Source organism: Schistocerca serialis, chromosome 1, assembly GCF_023864345.2.
Source record: "Schistocerca serialis cubense isolate TAMUIC-IGC-003099 chromosome 1, iqSchSeri2.2, whole genome shotgun sequence".
Lineage (NCBI taxonomy): Eukaryota > Metazoa > Arthropoda > Insecta > Orthoptera > Acrididae > Schistocerca > Schistocerca serialis.
Window position 1 is genome coordinate 1,137,732,021 of NC_064638.1, and position 12,654 is coordinate 1,137,744,674.

Consider the following 12,654-nt stretch of genomic DNA (forward strand, 5'->3'; position numbering starts at 1 on the left):
CCAACCCTCGTCAACTTCAATCCTTGAGAGAAAGTAGAGAGCGAAGTCAACACATGGTTGTGCCTCCTGTGGTGCAAGCTGCTGTACGATATGTATCTTGTTTGGATACCATTTGAGAAAGGTTCGAAGCACCTTCTAGATGTTGGACCAAGGGATGTTCAACTGTCATGACACAGCAAGTGCACTGCCTGATGGTCAGCAATTGTGCACAGTGTTCTCTTCCAAAGTAACAGTGATTTCATCAACCACCTGAAATGTTCCCGCTACCTTCGGAAGCATTTCAATTACTATCCCAGTTACTGTCGATGTGATGAGAGGGTCTTCACACGTTAAGGATTACACCAAATAGTAAAGTCCGCACTTACAGAATTAGGCAAATATTTCTTTGTTTCCTTCATCACCAGATAAACATCTGGAAAAACTAAAAGACTCGTATTTGCAGAGTCAGTTCTCTGTTGCTGGCAAAATACTTGAAACATAGGTTGCTCCACTAGGAAAGAGAATCCTAGGTGTTATTGCAGCTGGTCTTCCTATATGTGTATGTTGCAATAATAATCTGTAGAATTTCTGAGTCATTGTTGTTTATTCACAAAAAATACAAATCATTTTCACTGCCCAATTGTTCCATCAACACCAGCCATGTGCATTCAACTGCCATTGAAAACTTCCCTCCAAAACCCCTCTCCTCCAAAGAACAAGCAATTGACAAAACATTAACATGGAAATGGAAGATTAATGAATTAACAACTAAAATTAGTATCAATAATTATATCACCAGAAAATGGGTAATTAAGATCTGCACACAATATAAAACTTATTTGAATAACAATTAAAATTAATCATGCATAATTAAGATCTGCACGTAGTAATGGGAAGTATAGAAATGGGAAAGTGGTTCCATTTCACACCTGCCCAGTTCTCCAGTTGATTCAAACTTCTTCATCATTCTCTGCACAGCAGGCGGAGATAAAGGACCCTTCCGTAATACTTTCAGCTGGCGATATTCTTAAAGTGCAGCTGCAGCATTACTGTTGTTTTGATAATAGAGCTTCACCAATAATGTCCTGCTCCAACCCCGTGTTGACACGTCAACAAGTGCACTGCAAATGGTCAGGTGTGTGAGACTATGAATCACAGTGACTGATCATGCACCTGGTGTTCATAGTTGGAACAGGACGGTGGCACTGTGACACATGGAAATCATGCGTCTCATACTCTGGACATTAATGCTACCAAGTTTGGTACTCATATGGTAATTAGTTTCCATGCTATAACATGTTAAATAGGGAAAGTTTAATTACAACCACCTGGTGTGTTCTACATTTAGGCTGTGCTGAACCATTGCTGATTTGGCTGTGTCCCAAATGTACAGTACTAATGTGTTCCATACAGTGTTTCAAGGTAAAGTTTTGTGTTTGCTCAATGCATTGGCAGCTTCATTCATATGTATGAAGTTTCACTGGGTCCTTTATAATGCAAACAATATCTTATGTCCTTATTGGTGGTTGAAAGATGGTTTTGATGTTGCAATTTTGCATGCAAATGAATTTGAGCAGTCATTGTCTCTGTGCTCCATATGTGAATGGGAGTGGAAGAGAGACTATACTAGTACTAGTACTATACTAGTACTATCTGCCATTCATTTCACAGTATATTGCGGAGTGTGGATGTAGATTTATGAGTAGTTGCCAGGTGTTACACAGATTGCATGTTATCTATCTGTGACTATGAATGCTCTCCCAATTCACGGTTGTGTTTTCCATAATTTTTCTTATTCTCCTTAAAATAACAGATATTTGTAAAGCCTGATTCTATATATTTCTTTATGATTTCAATGCTCATGACATTTACACATCGTTTGCTTTATTATGTTATTTAAATTGATGTTAAATTTTTCTTACAGGTTGAAACAGATACTCTGTTGAATAATGCTCGCCAGAAAATAAAAGATGTAGAGTCGAAAGTTTCATCACAGGAGAACAGAATTCAGGGCTTCCATTCTCAGATGAGAAAGTTTGAAAGTCAGATTCGATCTAGAGACCGTGCTCATGCTATGCGATTAAATGACGTGTCTGAGACAACAAAAATGTTAAAGGAAAGTAAACAGGCACTTGAGAAGCAAAAAGAAGCTTTGGAACAAAGGTAGCATTTTAATTTATAACAGGATTTGGTGAGTGGTATGGTCAAGTTTCTCCTATTGCTTTAAATACTGATGACTGTGTTTATTTACTGTAGGGTGGAAGATTTAAAGAGAGTTATGAACCAGAAAGAGCGAAAACAGGAGGATACAATAAGCAAATTGAATTCTAAAATTAATGAGTTGACTGTCATGTTAAGTGCAGAGCAAGATGAAAAGTAAGTTCAGAAATATTTACATTACATATGTAATTAAAAATTTCATAATATAATGTAAATGGATGGATAAAAACATCTACTGACCAAGTGGCAGCAGGGGAACATACACACAAAAGAATATAACTTTTACTAGCTTTAGAAGCCAGTGGCTACTACTTCTGGCAGAAGAATGGAAGGGGAAGGAAGAGGGTTGAAGGAAAAGGATTGGAGAGGTTTAGGGAAAGGGGTAAAGTTTAGAAAAGTCACCCAGAACCCCAGGTCAGGGGAGGCTTGCCGGATGGGATGAGAAGGAAAGACTGATTGTTGGGACTGCACTAGACGAGATTTGAAAACCTGAGAGAGGTATCCTACAGTGATGTAAATTGGAAGAATTTTAATGTTCTATATATGTGGCATTTGAAGCAGTTGATTATTCTGACAGCCAAAATTTTCACTAATTACACTGTCATCTAAAGAGATAATGAAATTAATTTCAAAACCAAAGTAAAATCATACATCCTTGAATAATTAAGGATGGATGTATTCCACAGAATAATCTCTTAATATGTGATACTATAAGTGTGTTTTTGTGCAATTAATCTAAAATTCAGCCCAGTTCATTATGATTGCTAGCTAAACATGCCCCTATTTGTGTAGTGGAAGCTGTATGTGATTGTGGCAGTTGAGTATCACCTCAGAAGAATGATCACAGGCTAGATACAGGGGAGAGGTAAAATAATGTGAACACCTGTACTCACTTGGGAATGGTTTATTAAGAAGTGTTTGGACCCCTGTTTGCCTGTAATACGGCTGTGTTTCTTCTTGGAATACTGACAGATAATGGTTGTATAGTCTCTAATGGAATGTTATGCCACTCTTCAATCAGATCCTCTTTTTAACTCCTGTAGTGATGCAAGAGGCAGAAATCTGCTACTGAGTCTTTGCTACAGTACTGCCCACAAGGATTCGATAATGTTCAAGTCTGGGGACTGTGCTATACAGGGAAGATGCTGCAGTTCAGTTGCATGCTCCTCATACCACGATTGTACTGTTCTGGCTGTGTGAATGGGTGCATTATTGTCCCGAAATATGGCTTCATTGTTGAGAAACAACATTTGCAACATGGGGTGCACCTGATCACCTAAAATGTTCACATAATCGTTGGCTGTACACGGCCTTTGAGAGTAATGATGGGACCAGCAGAATACCATGATATGGCTGCCCACACCATCATACTTCCACCTCCATTCTTAACTGTTGAAATCAAGCAGTCAGTATTGCAGACTTCTTTTGGCGTTCTCCAGACATAAATCCAGCCCAGTCTTGGAAATAATGAAAACGCTGATTCAGTGTCGATAGATATGGAGTCTCGAAGATGGCTATTGAGCACTGAAGTCACTTCAGCCGCCATAGTTTTGTATTGTTTTGATACAATTTGTGTTAGCATATGATGATCTCTGTCATTTAGTTTTTATTTGCACCCATTATTATGTTTACATCATGACGTCTGTCCATGTGTTGTGTAGGCAGCCGTGGCTGTTAGCTTTGCTCTTGAAACATTCAATAAGCTTGCTGTCTTGGTTACTGATGCTCCAGCTAATTGGGCCCCTACAATCTGCATTCTTTGGAACTCAGTTAGGTCTTTCATTGTACGTCGACCTCATATGAATGCAAATACGAAGTGTGCACTACTCGTAAACAACCTGCACTGATGCCTTGTCCATACTGAACATACACAATCCAGTGGGACATGTGCCTTACCTGTGTTGTTGACCGTCAGACAACCATCCCATTACTACCACTGTTCACATTATTTTGCATACCCCTGGTATAATCCTAGACACAACCAAGTAAACTGAAATCCAAGCCACAAGGAAACATCCTACAGATATGTGAAATTGCTACTCGCATGTACAATGCCGTTTACACAAATTGGGTCCATGGCATCTTTTGCAATATTTGGATCTCTCCATCAGCTCGAAACAAGTAGTTCTGTGTCTCACATGCCTGAAAGGCTTCATGAGTCTGGGTGTCTTACTGATTTTTGTGATGTCGCTTTCAGAAAAGTGCATTCTAAAGTGTAGTGTCCCACTATGAGAAGCTACTGAATTTGTTCAGTTCATCAATAACCATCTTCAGATGATAACTACAGAAGATAATTCCTGATGCAGAGCGAACAAATACTTTGCGTTTTCATCAAGTTCTTTGAGTGTGTAGTGAAACTCGTATCATCATTTTTATGAAACTGGCCTGTTGACTTAGCAATTTCCAACAGACGTAGTTAAAATGGTAACCAGTCCTTGTAGTTTGGATAAGGCAGTACATAGTGACAACTTTGCCTCACACAGATGAGGTATTTTAAAAACATAGTATGGCATGTCTGTGTGATGAAGAACAAGTAAGCAGCAGCGACATTCATTCATCCATTCGTAATTCATATTTCTTAAATGAAACAATGGAAAATCCAGGATGGAATGTAACAATATTATGAGAAGGAAAATTGCTACTCACCATGTAGTGGAGATGCTGCGACTCAACATAAAAGGTATAGTCGCTACTCACCATCTAATGGAGATGCTGAGTCACAGTTTAGGCACAACTAAAAGACTGTCGGAAAATAACTTTTCACCAACAAGGCCTTCATCAGAAATAGACAACATACACACATACACTCATGTGTATGCAGTTCGCATGCACATGACCACAGTCCTAGCTGCTGAGGCCAGGCTTAGCAGCCAGAGGCTGTGGTCATGTGTGAGTTACGTTTGCGTAAGTGCGTGTGTGTGTGTGTGTGTGTGTGTGTGTCGTCTATTTTTGATGAAGGCCTTGTTGGCCAAAAGCTTACTTTCTGATAGTCTTTTTATTGTGCCTACCTGCAACTCAGTATCTCCACTAGATGGTGAGTAACAACTGTCCTTTTCATAATACTGACATTATTCCATGCTGGATTTTCCATTGTTTCATATTACCATTTGTTACCACACATGTATTAATATTCACCAGTCATTACTGGGCAGACAGTGTCAGACTTACAATACAGGAATTCATACTATTATGAATATACATACAATGAAATAGAAGTACGTTAGTAACATATATAAGCATTTAATACTTCACTTAGTTTAAAGTGGTAGCTACTTAAATTAAGACAAATTTTATAGCTGAAAATGTAACAGCACTGTATATTTTGAATAAATTTTCTTGCGATTTCAAAAGTCCATTGAGCAGTGTCAGTGTAAATAAATTTATCAACTGAACACAGAGATTGCATTCTTAGTGTATTCTGAATTCCCATTGTGATTTTTCCAGTGGTAATGACTGACTTTCAGAAGGTAACATATTATACATTTTCAGTGACATCACTAGATAGCTTACAACTGAAGTCTCACAATTACACATTTGTTATCAATTTGAACTTTCATAAAAAACAAAACAAAACAAAAAAAAAAAAAAAAACAACCTGAAACTGCATATGATTATTACATAACAGTTTCCAAAATACTGCTACTTGTATGTTTGGCATGGCCATAACCTTTACACTGAGCTATACAAAGCACAGTTCTGTAACTTATGCTGTTATTCATGAAAATGGCCACTTTATCAGCTGGGTGTGTGGCCTTGGTGCACGACCTTGGCTACAAAATGTATCGTAGCTTTTGCTCTCGCAACAGCCATTAGCAAATATGAAACATTTGTTGTACCACTCTTTGGAGAATAAGCAATGTTATTATGTTGGTAATCATGATACTAGTAGCAAATTTTATGAAATTTAAACTGTTGTATGTCCTAAATTGAACTATCAAACATTGGAAAAACCAGGATGGAATGTGACTACGTTATGAAAAGGAAAGTTGCTGCTCACCATACAGTGGAGATGCTGGGTCACTGGTAGGCACAACAAATAGACTGTCAAATAATGGACAGTGATTAATGAAGTTTGAGGCTAAGAGGGTTATGGAAAGTAGGATGTATTGCGGGGAAAGTTACCACCTGTGTAGTTCAGAAAAGCTGGTGATGGTGGGAAGGATCCATATGGCATAGGCTGTGAAGCAGTCATTGAAATGAAGAATGTCATGTTTGGCAGTGTGTTCAGCAACAGGGTTGTCCACTTGTTTCTTTGCCACAGTTTGTCAGTGGCCATTCATTCAGACAGACAGCTTGTTGGTTGTCACGCCCACATAGAATGCAGCACAGTGGTTGCAGCTTAGCTTGTTGATCACATGTTTCACAGGTAGCCCTGCCTTTGATGGGATAGGTGATGTTTGTGACCAGACTGGAGAGGCAGTGGTGGGAGGATGTATGGGACAGGTCTTGCATCTAGGTCTATTACAGGGATATGAGCCATGAGGTAAGGGGTTGGGAGCACGGGTTGTGTAAGGATGGATGTGAGTATATTGTGTAGATTTGGTGGAAGGCAGAATAGCGCTGTGGGAGGGGTGGCAAGGATAGTGGTCACGACATTTCTCATTTCAGGGCATGGCAAAGGGTAGTTGAAAACCTGGCAAAGAATGTAATTCAGTTGCTCCAGTCCTGGGTGGTACTGAGTTATGAAGGGAATGCTCCTTTGTGGCCACAAGGATTACCTGGCAGAAGGACTCCAACAGCTGTCGGATACTTCCACCCTCAAACCTTGCCCAGTGACTCCATTCCAGAAATCCAGCAGGATCTGCAGTCGCTACTCAAATTCTTTGGCCCATCCCAGAACTTCTCCCCAGAGTTCATTTCTCTACTTGCCCCTACCACTTCCCGCACTCCTAACTTCTACATGCTTCCTAAAATCCATAATATTAACCAACCAGGACACCGCATTGTATCTGGTTACTATGCCCCCACTGAGAGAACCTCTGCTCTTCTAGGTTAACACCTGCAACCAATTACCTGAACCTACCGTCCTACATTAAAGATACCAACCATTTTCTCCACCAACTCTCCACAGTTCCTGCCCCTTTACCACACATTGCCCTGCTCATCATTATTTACACTAACATTCCTAATACCCATAGCCTTACCACTGTTGAACACTACCTCTCTGTGCCCGATGGATTCCAAACCAGCTACTTCCTCCCTAGTCACCATGACCAACTATATCCTCACCCACAATTACTTCTCCTTTGAAGGCATTACCTAAAAACAAATCCAGGGTATGGCTATGGGTACCCACATGGCACCACCCTATGCCAACCTATTCATGGACCATCTAGAGCAGGGGCGGGCAGGAATCCTGCACGTGTGCGATGCACTTGCATGTGTGCAGTTAACAGGTGTTCTGCATGCACACAGGGGCAAGCTGGCCACCCGCTTCTCTCCACTCCTCACCATACCATCTCTCCGCTTCTTCCTCTGTAATGCGTTTTGTTTCCTGGCCTGCTTTATTGAAATTAGGAATAAGGTTAGTAGGAGTGCTTGAAAGAAATGGTTCAAATGGATCTGAGCACTATGGGACTTAATATCTGAGGTCATCAGTCCACTAGAACTTAGAACTACTTAAACCTAACTAACCGAAGGACATCACACACATCTATGCCCTAGGCAGGATTCGAACCTGTGACTGTAGCAGTCACGCTGTTCCGGACTGCAGTGCCTAGAACCGCACGGCCACCGCGGCCAGCTGCTTGAAAGAAATTGTGGTTTGAAAGAGTACCTATTACCTATGATATGTTTTATTTAATTATCACAGGTGGAGTTTACAATACGTTTAATGTCTGGAACAAAATTTCTACATACAGACAAACGCAAACAGTTACGTAAATTTTCATTACTGATGTTTGCTCTTAACATTGACATTATCTTCGCAGCTTCACGATGGAGACGAGGAAACTCTTGCTGTGAAAGTCGTGATAAAAATCTATTAAACGTCTTGCCAAAAGGAAGTTGTCTCTCAGATGGGAATTATGCTGTAGAATCTACAGTGCAGATCTATTAATTCCATTTGCAAACTGGGATGAATATCATCTACAGAAACAGCAAATTGTCTCGAGAACTGTTCAAAACCTTGGGATAAGTATGATATATCCTCAAATCACTTGAGAAATTCCTCTTTTATTGCACTAAGTACGGGAACATATTGGAATTTATTATAATGGCGTTCAATATTAAACTTCCGCTGACCAGCGAGAATACTGTCACATATTATACATTTCAAATTTTCACATTTTTGCACAAAGAAAAAATGATTCTCCCATTCCTTTTTAAAAGATAGCAAATCTCCACTTCTCCGTTTCGTTGATTCACTCTGCATTTTCCGGTTCTTGAAATATAAAGTTCATTATGTAGTGGTCGCTTCGTTTCAACGTCCGCAGCTTAGCCCGGTACTACACTGCCGCAACCTGCCGGCTGTCGTCACTGTCCCGTTTCACGACTGCACGCGAGCAGCACACGTGCAGCGCTGTGTGCTCATGAGCCACGGCCAACGTTTGCCCGCCCCTAATCTTGAGGAATCCTTCCTAAAAATGCAGAATCCTAAACCCCTCACCTGGTTCAGATTCATCGTGACATCTTTGTGATATGAATCAATGGCGAGGACACCCTATCCACATTCCTCCAGAACCTCAACAACTTCTCCCCCATTTCTTTTACCTGGTCCTACTCAACCCAGCAAGCCACCTTCCTAGATGTTGACCTGTACCTCAAAGATGGCTACATTATCTTTCCACTCTCCCACCACCTCCATAAGTCCCACCGTCTGGCCACAAAGGAGCATTCCTCTCATAACTCAGTACCAAACAGGATTGGAGCAACTGAATTACATTTTCTGCCAGTGTTCTGACTACCTTTCATTGTGCCCTGAAAGGAGAAATCTCCCGTCTGCTATCCTTTCCACCTCTTCCACAGTGTATTCTGCTGTCCACCGAACCTAAACAATATGCTCGTCCATCCTTACACAATGCCTCCTCCCAACCCCTTACCTAATTGCTCATATGCCTGTAATAGACCTAGATGCAAGACCTGTCCCATACATCCTCCCACGACCACTTCAGTCCAGTCACGAACATCACCTAAACCATCAAAGGCGGGGCTTCCTGTGAAACCAGTCATGTGATCAAGAAGCTACACTGCAACCACTGTGCAGCATTCTATGTGGGCATGACAACCAACAAGTTGTATGTCCTCATGAATGGCCACTGACAAACTGTGGCCAAGAAACAAGTGGACAACCCTGTTGCTGAACACACTGCCAAATGTGACATCCTTCATTTCAATGACTGCTTCACAGCTGGTGTGCCATATGGATCCTTCCCACCAACACCAGCATTTCTTAACTATGCAGGTGGCAACTCTCCTTGCAATTCATCGTACTTTCCCATAACCCTCCTGGCCTCAACCTTCATTAGTCACTGTCCTCACCCATCCAGCCCCTTCCCTGTTCCCATTCCAGCACTACACAGACATCATTGCACCATCACACTCAATCTTTTCAATTTTCTCTTTTTCCGCTACTTCCCCCCTCCCCACATTTCCCCTGCCCTCCGTCTAACTTGCAGCACTACTCTGTCCTCCACCCCCACCATACTATCCCCCCCTCCCCGCCCCAGCCTCCTCTTTATCCCCACCCAGTCGCCACTTCCATCATGCACTGGTGCTGCTGCTTGCAGTGTGGTTTCAGTTGCCTGAGACTGTGGTCGTGTGTATGAGTTGCGTTTGCGTGCACGTGTGTGTGTGTGTGTGTGTGTGTGTGTGTGTGTGTGTGTGTGTGTGTTTGTTGTGTGTGTCTGCATCTATTGCTGAAGAAGGCCTTAATGGCCAAAAGCTTTATTTATTTGTGACAGTCTTTTTGTTGTGCCTAGCTGTGACTCAGCATCTCCACTGTATGGTAAGTAGCAACTTTCCTTATCATAATATTGCTAAATTGAACTATTGTAAAAAAGTATTGACTGTTAAAACACAACGTAACTGCTGATGTAAGGGTCTGATTGTATATCAGACATAAATACTTTTCTCTGTGTTTACCACTTCCTACATCGATAGTGTGATTATATCCGCCAGTCAAACAGTCATTCCTTGCGGGAACAAGATGACAGCTGCTTTTAACTCACTTACATTATGGTCAACACTGTAATAAATAATGAAACTGTGAATTTACAATCATCAAACTCTGAAGGAGCTAATTTTACTTTATTGCTTCTAAATTACTATGACTCAGTATTTAATTTTTTCATTGTATTTAAAATTCAAGATGGAAGCAAGCAGTATGGGTTCTGATGCGTCAATTAGGCAGCCTTATTTAAAATTACTGAAAATTATTAATCAGAACCTGTACTTTCATTCAAGAAAAATTAATATCAGCAAATGGGAGAAAAAGGGACCAGTGCTTTACTTTTGCTTTCTGTGCTGATCAGTTGAACAGAAAAATATAACCTGTTAATACTTTTAAATCCGAAAAGTTTTTGGATTATGCAGATAGGACTACACAAGTTATTAATTATCATATATGACATAGGAACAGAGATGTTGATTAGATTGTAGATTAAATGAACTTTCAAAATAATGTGAACATAGACTTTACATTGTCCTAATTAATTACTATTCTACACATGTGCTAAGATTACTGTCACTCGCTTAACAAATTTAAGTGTATCAAGTAATAGAAAAGTCTTGTGTTATAGTTGTTGGGTCACCAAAAACAAGTGGCTGGATACAATTTTTTGATGATTTTTCATGTCTCAAAGTAAATTAATGTTGTCCGCCATGACACCTTGTAGAACAGTTGTTCCAACTGCAGCCATGGCTTGAAAAACTTTGGAATGCTGTAAGTACAGAAACTCTTGCATCTGCAACATAAGAATTTCAGAGACAACTTATTATAATAATGGAAATTTCTGGATGGAAGGAAAAGGCAACCACTTACCTTTAAAGAACTGGTGTGTCTGCTGAGTGGCTAAACAACTGTAATCTGTAACTGATGTGGCTGTGAAAGAATTGTGGTTCACTTTTAAGAGATACAATATTGTTATTATACGAGGGTGGTTTGGAAAGTTCTCGAAATCACCACGAGAGGTCAGTGCTAGCGCAACGAGTTGTTCATGTGATATTCATTGGACTGTTGCCTGTTAAAATGTGCCACATCAATGCTCTTGGAAGAGACCTTTGGTGGTGACGTTGCTCTATTGTTGTCCCGCATAGTGATTTGCGGAAATGGAAAAAATCGAGATTTGAGCAGTGATTAAGTACTTCGTAAAGAAAGGTGTGAAAGAAAAGGACTTTCATGCTGATTTCTAGAATACACTCGGGGACTCTACTTCTTCATATTCAATTGTTGTCAAGTGGGCAAATGAATTTAAATTTGGTCAGGAGAGCTTAGATGATGATCCGCGCAGTGGTCGGCCAAGATGTGTGACTTTTCCAGAAATCATTGCAAAAGTGCACAGAATGCTCATGGAGTATTGCTGATTGAAATTGCTCATGATTTCCAGATGTCATCTGAAAGGGTATATCACATTTCAACTGAAGAATTAGAAATGAAAAAACTATCTGCAAGATGGGTGGCGCAACTCATGACGCTGGATAAAAAACGCATGAGAATGAACGTATCGGAACAATGTTTGGCCTGTTTTAGGAGAAACGAACAAGATTTTGTGCACCAGTTTGTGATCACAGATGAAACTTGGGTGCACTACTATATCCCAGAGACAAAACAACAGTCAAAGCAGTGGAAAAATGCTGACACTCTGCCACCAAAGAAAGCAAAAACAGTTCCCTCGGTAGGAAAGGTCATGGCACCAGTGTTCTGGGATGCGAAGGGGATTCTGTTTGTAGATTATCTCCCCATTGGACAAACAGTTACTGGAGGAAACTATGCTAAGCTCCTGGACAAATTGCAACAAAATATACGTGAAAAAATGCCATGTTTAGTAAGGAAGAAAGTCATCATACATCAAGACAATGTGTGCCTGCACACATGCGCTGTCGCCATGGCAAAATTACACAAATTAAGATATGAATTGTTGCCACACCCACCTTATTCACTTGATAGGCCCCATAAGACGTCCATCTATTCCAAAAGCTGAAAATTTTTCTTGGTGGACAAAGATTCACTTCAGACAAAGAATTGATAGCCGGAGTTGACAACTATTTTGCAGGCCTGGAGGAAACTCATTTTCGAGATGGAATCAACACACTGGAACGTTGTTGTACCAAGTTCATTAATCTAAAAGGAGACTACACTGAAAAATAAAAAAAGTTTCAGTGATGTAAGTACTTTTTTTCTATTCTGTTCGGAGAACTTTTCAAACCACCCTCATAATAGATGCCCAATCGCAGACCCTTAGGCACCCCATATTTTAGCATTGGTTCATATGACATTGTTTCTTGGATGGATACATG

General features: G+C 40.4%; 1 protein-coding gene across 1 annotated transcript in view; it reads left to right on the forward strand.

The window, feature by feature from the left end:
- LOC126455903 (golgin subfamily A member 6-like protein 22) overlaps positions 1 to 12,654 on the forward strand; it is a 285,498-nt gene that overhangs the window by 86,165 nt on the left and 186,679 nt on the right. The window contains exons 7-8 of the mRNA XM_050091664.1: positions 1,904 to 2,142; positions 2,236 to 2,355. Of these exons, the coding sequence (XP_049947621.1) occupies positions 1,904 to 2,142; positions 2,236 to 2,355 (359 nt within the window). The remainder of the gene's footprint in view (positions 1 to 1,903; positions 2,143 to 2,235; positions 2,356 to 12,654) is intronic.